At 38.2% G+C, this 13,964-nt stretch overlaps 2 protein-coding genes across 12 annotated transcripts in view; both read right to left on the bottom strand.

Moving 5' to 3' along the window:
• LOC118824489 (protocadherin gamma-C5-like) overlaps nucleotides 1–13,964 on the bottom strand; it is a 216,995-nt gene that overhangs the window by 153,592 nt on the left and 49,439 nt on the right. For 2 of the 11 annotated variants that reach the window (XM_036594691.1, XM_036594707.1), the window contains exon 1: nucleotides 716–6,557. The exons of the other annotated variants lie outside the window; for them this stretch is intronic. In XM_036594691.1, coding sequence (XP_036450584.1) covers nucleotides 716–3,157 — 2,442 coding nt within the window. In that variant the 5' untranslated portion in view covers nucleotides 3,158–6,557. Of the gene's footprint in view, nucleotides 1–715; nucleotides 6,558–13,964 lie in introns of those variants that run through there. 11 annotated transcript variants of the gene reach the window in all.
• On the bottom strand, nucleotides 10,751–13,417 carry LOC118824983 (protocadherin beta-16-like). The gene has a single exon (XM_036595482.1). The coding sequence runs from the start codon at nucleotides 13,169–13,171 to the stop codon at nucleotides 10,751–10,753; it is 2,421 nt and encodes an 806-aa protein (XP_036451375.1). The 5' UTR covers nucleotides 13,172–13,417.

Here is a 13,964-nt window from a genome sequence, read left to right as displayed (position 1 = left end):
TAACATTTCAAACTCCAATTGCTATTCATTTATATGTACAAACAACAGGTGGTACGTTACGTTTCGCTTTATTTTGAATATATGATATAAAATATGCTAAATCAAAAGTTTACTCAAGCTCAGCAACGACTATTTATAGACATGACCACTAAAAGGTTAACCAGTTGAAACTACTGTAACAAGTAGCGTTCAGCATTTCAGCACTAAAGAGATGAACAGCTCCGATGACAGAGCGCGTAAAATAGAGAAACTGTTATTAAGCACGTCTGTGGATGATGGAAAACAAAAAAAGTGTTTTGCACCATTTCATTCACTGCCATAATATAGTGACAATATCATGCTTAGATTCATTTTGCGTTCAAGTCATTAATTTGTGTGCACATCAATCTTAAACAGTGCTTTAAAAATGAAATATTATGACTTAGGCGCAAATTATGACAAAGTACCAGAAAGAAAATATGGAAATCATGTACAAATAAGCGCTGTCTAATAATCAACTACTTCAAACTCTATTTAACGAATATGTTTACATGCATATGGATGACACTGGATTAGGAATTGTTCTTAAGAAATCATAAAAGAGCAGAAAATATAAGTTCATAGAAATAATAATACTTAAAAAAAAAAGTTTACGATTACAAAAACATAATTATTTTATGAGCAAACACCCAGCACAACTCTCAAATAGCAGAATAAAAACAAAGGAATGTCCTACCATTTCCGGAGATTCTGCATTTTCCAGTAATTCCTTCTCCTTCATCGCGCGCTGCAGAGTCTCTGAGAAACTTTGGTCCACCACTAAAACACTCTGTCCACCAAGTGTAGAATATTTACAGTCGCTTTTCCTCGAGTTTGTCGTCATACAGACGTCATAATTATACATGTGCGGCAGAGTTCCAGTAACTCCTGTGTCTGCGTAACCGGGTGGATAGTACGGAATAACTGGGAGACTGGACTGATAGAAAATACGAGACTGTCTCCATCTGTAGATCTTCACTGATATTATAACTACTACAGTAGTAATGAAAAGGAAAGAAACAGCAGCCAGAGCTAAAACTAAGTAAAAAGTCAGGTTATCGTTGTATTCTTTGTTGTGCGTAAAGTCCGAGAACTCCGAGACCACTTCAGGGAAACTGTCCGCTACAGCTACATTGATGTTCACTACAGCTGAGCGAGACGGCTGTCCGTTATCCTCCACAACAACAGTGAGCTTCTGTTTCACTGCATCTTTATCAGTCACCTGGCGCACAGTCCGTATCTCTCCATTCTGTGGGCCCACTTCAAACAGCGCCCTGTCTGCGGCTTTCTGGAGTTTGTAGGAGAGCCAGGCATTCTGTCCAGAGTCCACATCAACAGCCACCACTTTAGTCACCAGATAGCCAACATCTGCTGAACGAGGTACAATCTCAGCCACCACAGAGCCGCCAGTCTGTACTGGGTACAGAACCTGAGGAGCGTTGTCGTTCTGGTCTTGAACAATGATCGTCACTATAACTTCAGAACTTAGTGGAGGGGATCCACCGTCTCGCGCTGTCACGTTAAATGTCAAACTCTTCATCTGCTCATAATCAAATGACCTCACAGCATGTATAACTCCGCTATCTGAATTAATGGACACCAAAGAACTTACTGGGTTGCCCATTACGTCACTGTCCTCCAAAAAATAGGACACTCTCGCATTTGGGCCCCAGTCAGCATCGCGTGCTTTAACGGTCAGCACAGCCACACCTGGTGAATTGTTTTCAATAATAAAGGTTCTGTATTGATCAGAGTCGAAAACGGGTGCGTTATCATTCACATCTGAAATCTTAACAGTGAGTGTTTTATTACTGTGTAGAGCTGGACTTCCTTGATCGCTGACCAATATGGTTATGTTATATTCAGCTATATTTTCCCGATCGAGAATGTCATCAGTAATCAGTGCATAATAATCAGTGAGTGATGACTCTATTTTAAACGGAATGTGTCCATTTATTTTGCACTGCACGACTCCGTTTTGACCAGAATCTTCGTCCTCTACATTAATAACAGCTACGGTGGTTTCTACTGGAGAATTCTCAGCGATGGTGTTAGAAAATGACATGAGCTGAATGGTGGGAGGATTATCGTTTACATCAACAACGTCTATGATCACTTTACACGTATTTGCAAGACCTCCTTTGTCCTTTGCCTTTATATTTAGTATATAACTTCTTTCGTTTTCATAATCTAAACTATCTAATATTGTAATGTCTCCTGTGGCTGGATTTATTTCAAATAATTCTCTTGCCTCTTTGCTAGCCTGTGCAATAGAATATGATATTTCACCATTTATTCCTTCATCAGCATCAACAGCGTTTACAGTCGTTAAAACAGTACCAACTGGAGAATTCTCCATAACATCAATTTTATACACAGCCTGCTTACATACCGGAGCATTATCATTAATATCCAGTACAGTAACATGGATTCGAACTGTGCCAGATTTTTTAGGCGATCCTCCATCAGACGCAATTAGAACTAATTGTAGCTCATCACGATCCTCTCGGTCCAACTCACGCTGCAAAACCATTTCTACATGTTTGCTTCCATCCGACTGGCTATTTATTTCCAATTTGAAGTTATCGGTGGGGGAAAGCGCATAGCTTTGAATTCCATTGATACCAACGTCCATATCTACAGCGCTATCTAAGGGGAAGCGAGCTCCAGATGCTGTATTTTCGCTAATTTCTATGTTCACGGCACCTTTAGGAAATATGGGCGCATTGTCATTTATATCTTGAACCTCAACTGTGATTCGATGAAGCTGAATCGGGTTCTCAATGATCAGATCAAAGCTGAAGCTGCAGGGCGTTGTTTGCTTACAGAGCTCCTCTCGATCTATCCTCTCCTTCACTACCAGAGCGCCTTTGTCTCTGCTCAGTTCCACATACTGGCGACCGCCCTTTGTTACAACTCGAGCTTTTCCTGAAATCAGTCTACTTATCTCGATTCCCAAATCCTTGGCGATGTTTCCCACAAAGGATCCCTCTGGCATCTCCTCCGGGATGGAATACCGCGCTTGGCAAACGACGACGTCCATCCCGTGAAGACAGAGAAGAAAAAACACGCTCTGCCATTTTAACTGAGCCGTCTTTCGACGAACGTGTCTATCATACCGCGAGCGCAAACAATCCATCTTGAAAATCCAGAGTTCCCAGGCGCATGTAACGTTACAATGGAAACGACTTTGGAAAAAAAATAAAATCCTTCGTTAAATCCAGCTAGTCTTAGAGACCAACCCTTCTACATCGAACAACAGAGAGCTCTATTTGTAGCCTCCTCTGGGAGGAATATCTCTCTAAACCGGCCCACACCAATCAGTTCTTAGACAACAGCGGCACTTAGAGTTGAAACAGTGAAAATGCAACAGTAAAAGCTTAAAAGCTCAGAGCTCAGAGGCTAGAACATGATACACGTATAAACAAGCAAAATTACCACACTGACAGAAGAAAACAACAACACTTATTTAATTATTTCCACTTAGCAATAATGCTGATTTAACATATTCCATAAATATGGAGCCAATGTACATATTTGAGACGAGTAAGAATATTCACTTTTTTGCTACCCTGTAAAGTCCGTGTGTTACCCAGAGGCATTATGAAGCATATAACTGGGAAACACTGAGCTGACGCTTAGTATGATCACAGTTCAGCACCACTGAAAAGAACAGCAACAGGGGGAAAAAAGTATTTCTTTTATGGATATCAGTACAATAAATTATTCATCAAACAATTATCACTTGAAACATGATTCAATAGAACATAGAAGACCAAGAATGACAACAAATTAAACACATTAATAAACTGTTAATGATGCATGACAATAACTATTTTACTGCGAATGGATGAAAATTCTCATTCAACCGCTAAAAATCTCAGGCTTCTTACATAGCATGGCTGATTATTTACTAAGTACAGGGACCTCAATGCAAACTGATTGAGCTATTCTTAGTTTAAAGAAGTATTTAATAAAACTTTAGCCCACTGGTGGGCACTGGCCATTTAAGAGTTAAGGATGTCACACAGCTCAGGAGATTAAAAAAAAAATGTTTAAGTTAAAACAGTTAAAGAAATTTCATGTGAGCAATACATTTCTGATCTGTGTGGTATAATCTGGTACAGGCAGCAGCAGCACTGGTCCTGACCTACATTTTCACAGTATATAAAAAAATAAATACTCTAGTCTCAGACTGCACATTTCTCTGCAGATGTGCAGAACACAAGACTCTGTGATGTTCTACACAGCCTGATAAATGCTCTCATGTGTCTCTTCAAAACCAAGTGTGCTGCATTATATGTTGACTTAACAATATCACATAGTTGCTGTCAACTGATTTTGCTTTGTTCTCGGTTTTCTAGCCAAGTAGGTGTTAATGTTTGTTTCTGCAGCACATATGTGTTTTATCTAATCTTAACATTGCTAGTTAAAGACAATTGTGACCATTATGCTCTCTTGATATATGCTAACATGATTTCTTCAAACTGATTGCCAGTTCTGTCTTGACATATCACCCTCCAACATGGGCTTTGTATTTTTAGTTGATGTGGGTATTTGTTTGTGTGTTTGTTTCACATACAGGTACATGATTCCATTTTTTCCCCTCATAGCTTTGAACTATCAATATGCTTATGGAACCTTGTTCACACTTAATTATGCATCAGCAATTTGAGCAAAAAAGCAACATGATTAATAGTAGCTGAATATAAATGCATAATGCAGCATGATCAGAAAAAGGCTTTTTAAACAGCTATGTATACACATAAAAACATGCAGCACAGAATTGTTTTTTTCATCCTATCCATCCACATCCATCTGAAAAACTTTGATCTGTAAGTAACAACTTGCAACTTACTTTCTTTTTCGACTCATGAACTTGCCTTCTGCTTCAAGTTCAAATACAGATTCTGGTATTTTTAGCATTAGATACAGACAGAGTATGAGTATTCAGTATGAGGTTCTTATTCAGGCATTTGATCATAGTGGGGAAGAAAGAGGCCTGGAAGACACTAAAAGAGTTAAAGAAGAAGTAAGAAACAGAAGTCAACAGAAAGTAAGACCCAGACTCAAATGATCACAATATATCCGCCGTTGAACAAGAGGGTAGCACTGAAGTCAAAGTTACATCCTTGTTGATTAATTAGAATTTACTGTGATCTTCTTCCCCCATAAAGACACATTTCAGAGAGTAAGGTGAGAATATTATCAAGATGACTATTGAGCCAACATATTGGGTTGAAGAAAGAAAGTCCAGCTTTGAACCAGCATTTCACCAACAGAGGTTGTAAGGCTAGTGCCAGATATAAGATACATGGAGAAGAGATTTGTGTAGACCAATAGCTGGAGGCAGACAGGACAGTCTAACAAGCATAAATGGGCATGTTGGTTCTGTCAGGAGAATGCAGATCAAGAAATGAGGCCATCACCAGCTTATAGCATGTTAAGTCTTCAAGGGTGATTTTTTTATGCTGCTGTATCATTCAGAATCTTTCATATCCTTTCAAAAGTCGTCTGCTTTGATGATTGATGATACACTTACCACAATTAGACAAGCCTGGAACAAGTGCGAAGAGTACTTGCAACAATCCAAGATGTAACTGTGATTGTGTGAAAGGGTTCTTTCAGAGGATGCAATGCAGTAACCACACAAGCTATGCCTAGAACATGCAGGTGTACACCAGTGAACCAGTTAATGAAAGTGATATTAAAAAGAAACACTAAATATTTTATTGTGAAAAGTCGCTTCTACATTTTCAATGTTGTATGGATTGGTTGCTTGTTTTATTGCTGGTTATTAGTGAATAGGCTTATGAATGAATGACTATATACATATGGGTGTGGCTGTGTAAATGTGACTGTTGCAACCAGACAGAATTTGTGATGTTTGCCAAGCAAAAGTTCATTTGAAAATAAATTTGAAGGTTTGATTGAGTGCATTCATGGTAGAAAAATCATTCTATTTGTCTGTTTTGATCAGGAACACAAAAGGTTCATGTATTTATGTGACTCCTCTGCAATTTTAAAAACAGGTATCTTGGCCAACGTTGACACCAGTATTTAATTCATCAATCATTCATCATATTTGCCTAATGGCCTAATAATGGAACAAATGTCCATCACTTAGTTTGTGGTCCCATATGACAACACATTGCCATTACTTCATAAAACATCTTATGCCATCTTATGTTTTAGTGGCATAAGCTGTTTATAAAAGTAAAAATAGACTGTTTACACAAACAACTAGTGGTGTGATTCCATTCAAATAAGACCTTTATGACATATGTCATCACTCCCAAACAGAAGTGTAAATCTGATGATAATCTAGGAATAAAGCTGGATAAAGGAGTAAAGCAACATTAAGTGTGTTCTAAAATTGGTTTCTAAATATATAATATGTGTCATCTGAGTGTGGGTGTGGACACCTAAAGTCAGAAGCTATTTCTATCACAAGTGGAAAGTTACAATCAATAAGAGAGTGTGAGAACATTACCACTTTTTCTACAGAACAATCAGTTAAAGTGAACAAAGAATATTTCTTACCTTTTGAAGGACAACAACGTGTGATCCAAGAAACAGAGCATGAAAGGAAAAAAAAATAGTCAGTGTCATAATCGTATACGATAATGTATCAGATATATCGCTGTTGTCCGAAGAAAACTTCGTATCTCCAAAATGGTAACTTTACAGGAGAAGGAAAAAAACCTACTTTACTTTTAATGTAAGTCAATGGAACCAGAATTTTTTCCAAGTCATTTTGGGCCGTTTCTTTTGGTCCATTCATCATGAAATATACACACAATGTACAGGGCAACAGGCATTTTCAAATTATGTTAAAAATGAAAAAATTGAGATATGAGGTTTTCTTCCGAGAACAGTGATATATATATGTGATAAGAACAAGTGTTCAAAACATGGCAGTTTAAAACAGCAAAACACTTGAAAGATAATTTCTCACAAACATCAAATGTTTGTAAGTGTTAAATATGTATTTTTGAACAGCTTAATCACAATTCCAAAATGGCATATTGTATGACTAATTGTATTGACATAAAGGGGTAACTGATAAATGGACCTCTTAATTAGGTCCCCAACCTACCTACATCATCATATACATCATTAAACATCTTATGCCATCTTGGGATTAGTGGAGTAAGCTGTTCATAAATATTCCAATATTGTCCTAAAAATGAGTTATTCAAAGCTTATGCATGTGCTATGAAGTCTCTATGTAGGTAACCTTCACAAAAAAAAGTGGTATCTTATTTTTGTTACATACAGTTAACATACCAGAAATATGACATTTTATTACTTACCATTTCTAATTGCAAATATAAATGTTTATCTATTATAGCTACTATGACAAAACATGCACTTGAAGACTAAATGGTCATTGCAGTGTAAAAACATCAAATATATTATTTCAAAAAGCTTTTAAATTATAAACAAGTTTCATATTTCAAATCAAAATCTAAGTTTTCTCATATGAACCTTTAATTGATATTTATTAGCCACTTTTACATTCTCAATAAACACAATATTTGATAATACATGTCAATCTATTATACTAATACTAATACTAGTTGACTTCTCACAAAACAGAACTGTCTCCCACACAAGTCAACTTTAGAATACAACACACACCAAAAGCAGGCCATCGAAGAAAGCAGTGAAATGTAACACAACAGAGTGCACAGCTTTGATTTAGTTACAACCCCACAATGAAGCATGAAGATCTCCATCATTACTATCATTCTTGCTTGAACAAAGGTTGCTTGACCAATCAAGAGTGGAAATATTTTAATAGTTACTCTTAACATCAGCAACTGAAACAGGTGTCAGAGCAAAAAGGAAACCATCTCATCAGGCCTTTGACAGTATCACATTCTAGCAGCTATCATAGAACGTTTCTCTACAAGTAGATAATCAGATTAGTTTTAGCCTACAGCAGAGCTTAGATTCATTTGTGTTAAGAATGTGAGTAGTCGCTAATGCACCTTAAATAGCATGCTGCTGTGTCTTTTAACCTTTATTGTTACCAAACGTATTAATCAGTTTATCATGTTAAATACAAGTGATATGTCACAACTCACATTGTAAACCTGGAACATCAGTGGAGTTAGCTCTCAGTTCAAAAGAAAATTAAAAATTTTGAACTGCCTCATCTGTTAAAAACACCATATCAAGACATAGAAGTCTATTTTTTCATCAAATGCATATTTACCATGCACCTTCCTCTATTTTCCATTGATCCTATAGTATAATCAAAATGATAATACTTGTAAAAACTAATATCAGTCCAATTTAAATGTCATTTTAGTCCATCACAATTCCATAATACTACATTTTTGAGTTTGTGTAAGACCACAATCAATAACAATGCAACAGTCTTCACAAGTACATTGTTCTAACATCTCATATTCCCCATTCATAGTTGATGGTGACTTTAACACAGTTTTCAATCTATAGATTAAGCAATGCTGGTACTACATGTAACTGGCAATGTACAGGAGAAACGATTTTGGTTTTGGTAATATTTGGCAATTAGCAAAGCAATTTTCATTCTACTTATTGATTCATCCTTCATACTCATACACGGATTCATACCAAACATCTCAAACACACAATTTCACATTGCCACTATCAGTAATTATGCCATATCGTTTATTATCTGTAATAAAATCAATTAACGGTGCTCTAACATAGCTCTACGCAAAGATCCTGAGTATCTAGTATGGGTATCCATACTAGAACTAAACTGTGAGAAATAGTGAAAGTGTTATAAAGAGAAAAAAAATGCACTCTGAATATAACTGTTAGATTTTGATACCCCCGGATGGAGGATTTCGGTTTTATATGGGACTTTGTGGTTAAGGTCTGTGTGGGTGGGCCGGTGCTTACTAACGACTCCGAATAGGTGCAAGAAGTGACTTTATTAAACAAATAGGACACAAACAAACCAACAAAACACTGAGCACAACGGAAAGAAAACGCAATAATATATACACAATATTTACAAGTAAATTTGATTGACAGCCACGAGGCTGGAACTCCACACACACACATCTAACACACGCTGACTCGAGCTACACAGGCGACTAGTACTGAGTACAAGTAAGCGATTTTTCTGAATGGCTGAGCCGAAGCTCTTGTACCCTAAACTCCGCTCCGGCCTACACCAAATCCCAACCCCAGGGTACATAACTAACACACACACACACACACACAACGCTTATTGTACAGTAACAACGTACACCTGGTTGCAACCCATGACAGCCTTACCGGTAAGTATATATAAATATGACACATAAAGATCATGATCACCCTAACAATGTTTCCTTTTCTTTACAGGACCCACATGAGAGTGGACCCCTCCTCCCTATGTCAGAGGATCCGTCCAAGTAGGATAAGAGGAGCCCCAGCTCTCACTGACATCCCCTAAAGGACGCACATCAAAGGAATACAGTAACATTTTTTATCGTTCAAATGTCTGTACTCGCGATGGTTATACTACAAGTCACTAAAATGTATCAGGGCTGGTGATGGGGTGTAAAGCTCACCACATCACAATAAAACAAAACACAATGGGGATAAACAATCCCACTGAACAAATAAAGAACAAAAATATTTTAAAATACTTAGAAAATGTAACTGTCTAAACTAAACACACAAATGAAAAACACAGATTGAGACAAGACCATGAGATTATTTAGATCCATTCTCTTTTCACAATTATTTCATGTATGGCTCCTACTTTTTTTGGCCTACCTACTAGTTGTTGGCCTTGGCAACATTTGGTGACTGACAAAGGAATTTTGATTCTACTTATTGATTCATCCCTCATAATCATTCATTATCTTCTACCAAACATCTCAGACACATAGTTTCACCGTATGATTATCTGTGATTTTGTCATCATGTTTATTATCTGTAACAAAAAAATCACCTGCATAAATCAGTCAATGGTGCTTTAAAATAGCTCTACACAAAAAATCCTGAGACTGACACTTACATTAAAAGAGAACTGGTATCCACACTCAAACTAAATTATTGTCAAAAAACTTCAAAAACATTACGATGAGACACATGGAACACAGTACTAAGAGAAAAAAAATGCACTCTGCATATAAGAATGATGATATAATGAATGAATAATAAATAATTTATAAAGGAAAAATTAACAATTATATGGGTAAAAACAATTCAACTGAACAAAAACATAAAAATATGTGCTAGAAAATACAAATTTCTAAACAAACAAACAAACAAAAAACCTCAAATATTATTACGGAGAATAAAACAATGTGAAAATGCTAAGTATGATAATGAACACTAAGTATGACAGTAAAATACTAAGTCAGGTGTTTTTAGCAAATCTGATAAAAGAAAATGAATTAAAAACATCATTTCAGTGATCAAGGATCCAGCAGGGAAAACCCTGCAGAAACAACACCTGAACTTTCTTTAGATTTTACTCACCAACTCAAGAACTAGTAGTATCAAATTCATATTTACCATGCACCTTCCTCTAATTTCCATTGATCTTATAGGTAAAATCAAAATGATAATACTTTTTAAATTAAAACAATGTATTTTCATGACTTAAATGCTCTCAGTTCATTATCACCAAAATGTATTGGAAAAACAGATCACTTCACTTTAGTTTTTCTGAACCAATGCTCATCAGCCCAACTATAAAAACTACACCATAGCAACTACTATGACAAAGGAATCAAAGATGAATGACTTCCCTCACCTCATCACTATCTGCATTATTCATACTTGAACCAAAGGGGTCATCCTGGCACATTTTCAGAGTACCACCAGCAGGAAGTGTGTTGTCATTGTAGGATCTGATGAACTTGAAGTCACTGGTGTGGGATCCTGTTGTCAGATATGCGTCATAATTGTAAGAACTGCGGAGAGTTCCAGCTCCCTCAACCTCTGCATAGTTGGGAGGGAGATACGCGCTGGGAATGGCCACTGCTCCATCAAACAACAGTCTGGGCTTCCTCCTGCGGCAAAACCTCACAGCCAGGATCAGGATGATGAAAGTCAGAAAGAAGGTGGACACGGACACAAGCGCGATGATCAAATATGAGGTCAGTTTGGAGCTGCTCTCCTCATAAGCCATGTCTTTAAGTTCTGGAACTTCAGCCAGGTTATCAGAAATAAGCAGATAGACAGAGCAGCTTGTAGATAGAGGGGGCTGTCCGTTATCTTTCACTGAGATAACAAGGTTCTGCTGCATGTTGTCAGATTCACTGATGTCCCGCTGCGCCCTGATCTCTCCACTATGGAGACCGATACTGAAAAGTCCCGGATCAGTGGACTTTACAATGTGATAGGACAGCCACGCGTTCTGGCCAGAGTCAGCATCCACAGCGATCACCTTGGAGACCAGAGAGCCGGACAGAGCAGCTTTAGGGACCATCTCAGTCATTAAAGACTTCCCCTCTGGAGCAGGGTATAATATCTGTGGAGAGTTATCATTCTCATCTGTTATGAACACACTCACAGTCGCGTTGCTGCTGAGGGGAGGAGAGCCATTGTCTCTGGCCACAACCTGGACTTTGAAGTTTCTGAACTGCTCATAGTCAAATGACCTCACAGCATGGATCACCCCCGTGTCTGCATTGATGGATAAAAATGAGGACACTGGAACACCGTTGACCTCACTGGACACCAGAGAATACAGCACTGTGCCGTTCTGCCTCCAGTCTGGGTCTCTCGCAGTAACACAGCAGATAGAGGTGCCTGGTTTGTTATTCTCAGCTACATAAGCACTATAAGATAGTTCAGCAAATACAGGTGGATTGTCATTGACATCTGACACAGATAAATGAATAGTCAAGGAGGAGGATAATGGTGGGGAGCCTCCATCAGTAGCAGTGATGGTTATGTTATAATCTGCTTCTTTTTCTCTATCTAGTATGCTTGTTGTTACCAAAGAAAAATAGTTTTTGATAGATGGGTTTAATTTAAAAGGAGCATTTTGCTGAATGGAGCAACGGATCCTTCTATTATCTCCTGAATCTTTATCCTGAACATTAATAATGGCCACCTCAGTGCCTACAACAGCATTCTCAGGTATGGGATCATTAAGTGATTTAAGAATAATTTTAGGTGCGTTGTCATTTACATCAGTGATATCTATGACAACCTTTGCAGTGGATGCTAATCCAGGTCCGTCCTTGGCCTGAACTCTCATTTCATAGTAGGTTTCCTCTTCATAATCAATGTTTCCAGCTACCTTAATCTCACCAGATATCTTGTCTATGGAAAACAGTTTTGCTGCTCTATCAGACATACGACTGAACTCATAAGTGACGTCACCGTTTGCTCCTTCATCAGCGTCAGTAGCGCTCACTGTAACTACACCTGCATCTAAAGGTGCATTTTCAGCCAGAGTAACTCTGTAAACGGACTGACTGAAAGCAGGAGCGTTGTCATTAGCATCAAGCACATCGATGTGGATGACTACAGTACCAGATTTCTGTGGGCTGCCACCGTCAGTCGCAGTGAGTATTACATTCATTTCCTTCTGCTGTTCTCGATCCAGCTCTTTCTCCAACACCAATTCAGCATATTTGCCCCTCTCCGCGTTTTCACGCACCGATAGAGCAAAATGCTCGTTTCTTTCAAGCGAATATCCTTGAACCGAGTTTTGTCCAGTATCCGAATCATGAGCTTCGTCCAAAGGAAAACGTTCCCCTTTATCGGCAGATTCCCTGATCTCAAACGTAATCCGATCATTAGGAAAGCGAGGGGCGTTGTCGTTTATATCCTCAATCTGCAGCGATACGCGATGCACTTCAAGCGGGTTTTCCAAGACGAGCTCGTAATTTAGAACGCAGGAGGTTCTAGATCCGCAGAGCTCCTCTCGGTCTATTGTCTCCGCCACGATCAAATTCCCACTGCCCAGATTAATGTCGCAGTATCGTCTCCCGCTGTCTTCTGTATCTATCCGAGCCTTCCGTGCAGATAACCGTTTAACGTCCAGCCCAAGATCCTTCGCTAGGTTTCCAATCACAAACTGACGCTTCGTTTCCTCTTGAACTGTGTAGCTCAAATCTGCACGAGCCACGGAAACGAAAGCGCAAATGCAAGCCAAGAGAAGCAATGTGGGAAAACAAAGTATCCCCCGTTCCATTCTCGCAACGTTCAGAAGAACAAATTCGTTACAGAAATGTCAGTCAATGCAACAAAATGCCGTCTTCAATAAACACAGCCTAATGCAGCGATGGTTCTGGGTGTCGGAGAGGAGGTAGAATTTCACATGAGATGGGTGGAGAGGTTTATTCTTCCTCGTTCTGTTGGTGAACAGCGACACTCTGAGCATTTTTAGTGTATTACAATGTAGGACCTCATGTATCATTATTCCATCTTTGTATGAAGTGATTACCAACTTCACAGCCTTGTCATTCTTCCAATACACTATGAAAAAAAAATAGTTCTCCAAGTCAGAGGTTCTAAATAGAACCATGGACACTCAAAGAGCGATTTGTATAACTAAATGGTTCTTTGCTTGGTGAAATAGTTCATTCAGCTAAATGGAGAACGTGTTGCCTGTGGTTCTATTTAGAACCTTTTTGAAAAAGGGTTCTATATAGCACCAAAAATGGTTTTGCTCTTGTTAAGATGTCAAGCTTGTAACAATAGCAGAACTCGTTTTTCAGTGCTGTATAGAACCATTTAGAGCACATTTTCCATGAACCTGAAGAACTGTTTCACCATGTAAAGAACAATTTAAGCATTAAATGGTCCTATGCCGAACTCATGGTTCTAAAGAGAACCATGGCCATTGTTAAAGAACCCATGAAGAACCTTCTTTTTAAGAGTGTATACAATTACTTAGACTTTTAAACTAATTGTGGAGGACTAAGTCAATGTTCAATGTTCAATCAATGGATGTTCACTGTTAATTGCAGCCGCTGTCCATGGTG

Source organism: Colossoma macropomum, unplaced genomic scaffold, assembly GCF_904425465.1.
Source record: "Colossoma macropomum unplaced genomic scaffold, Colossoma_macropomum, whole genome shotgun sequence".
Taxonomy (NCBI): domain Eukaryota; kingdom Metazoa; phylum Chordata; class Actinopteri; order Characiformes; family Serrasalmidae; genus Colossoma; species Colossoma macropomum.
The sequence above is the reverse complement of the archived record's forward strand: the minus strand, read 5'-3'. Positions and strand labels throughout refer to the sequence as shown.

Bases quoted from the DNA above. Each gene is read 5' to 3' on its own strand.
- LOC118824983 (XM_036595482.1), bottom strand. From the start codon at position 13,171: ATGGAACGGGGGATACTTTGTTTTCCCACATTGCTTCTCTTGGCTTGC.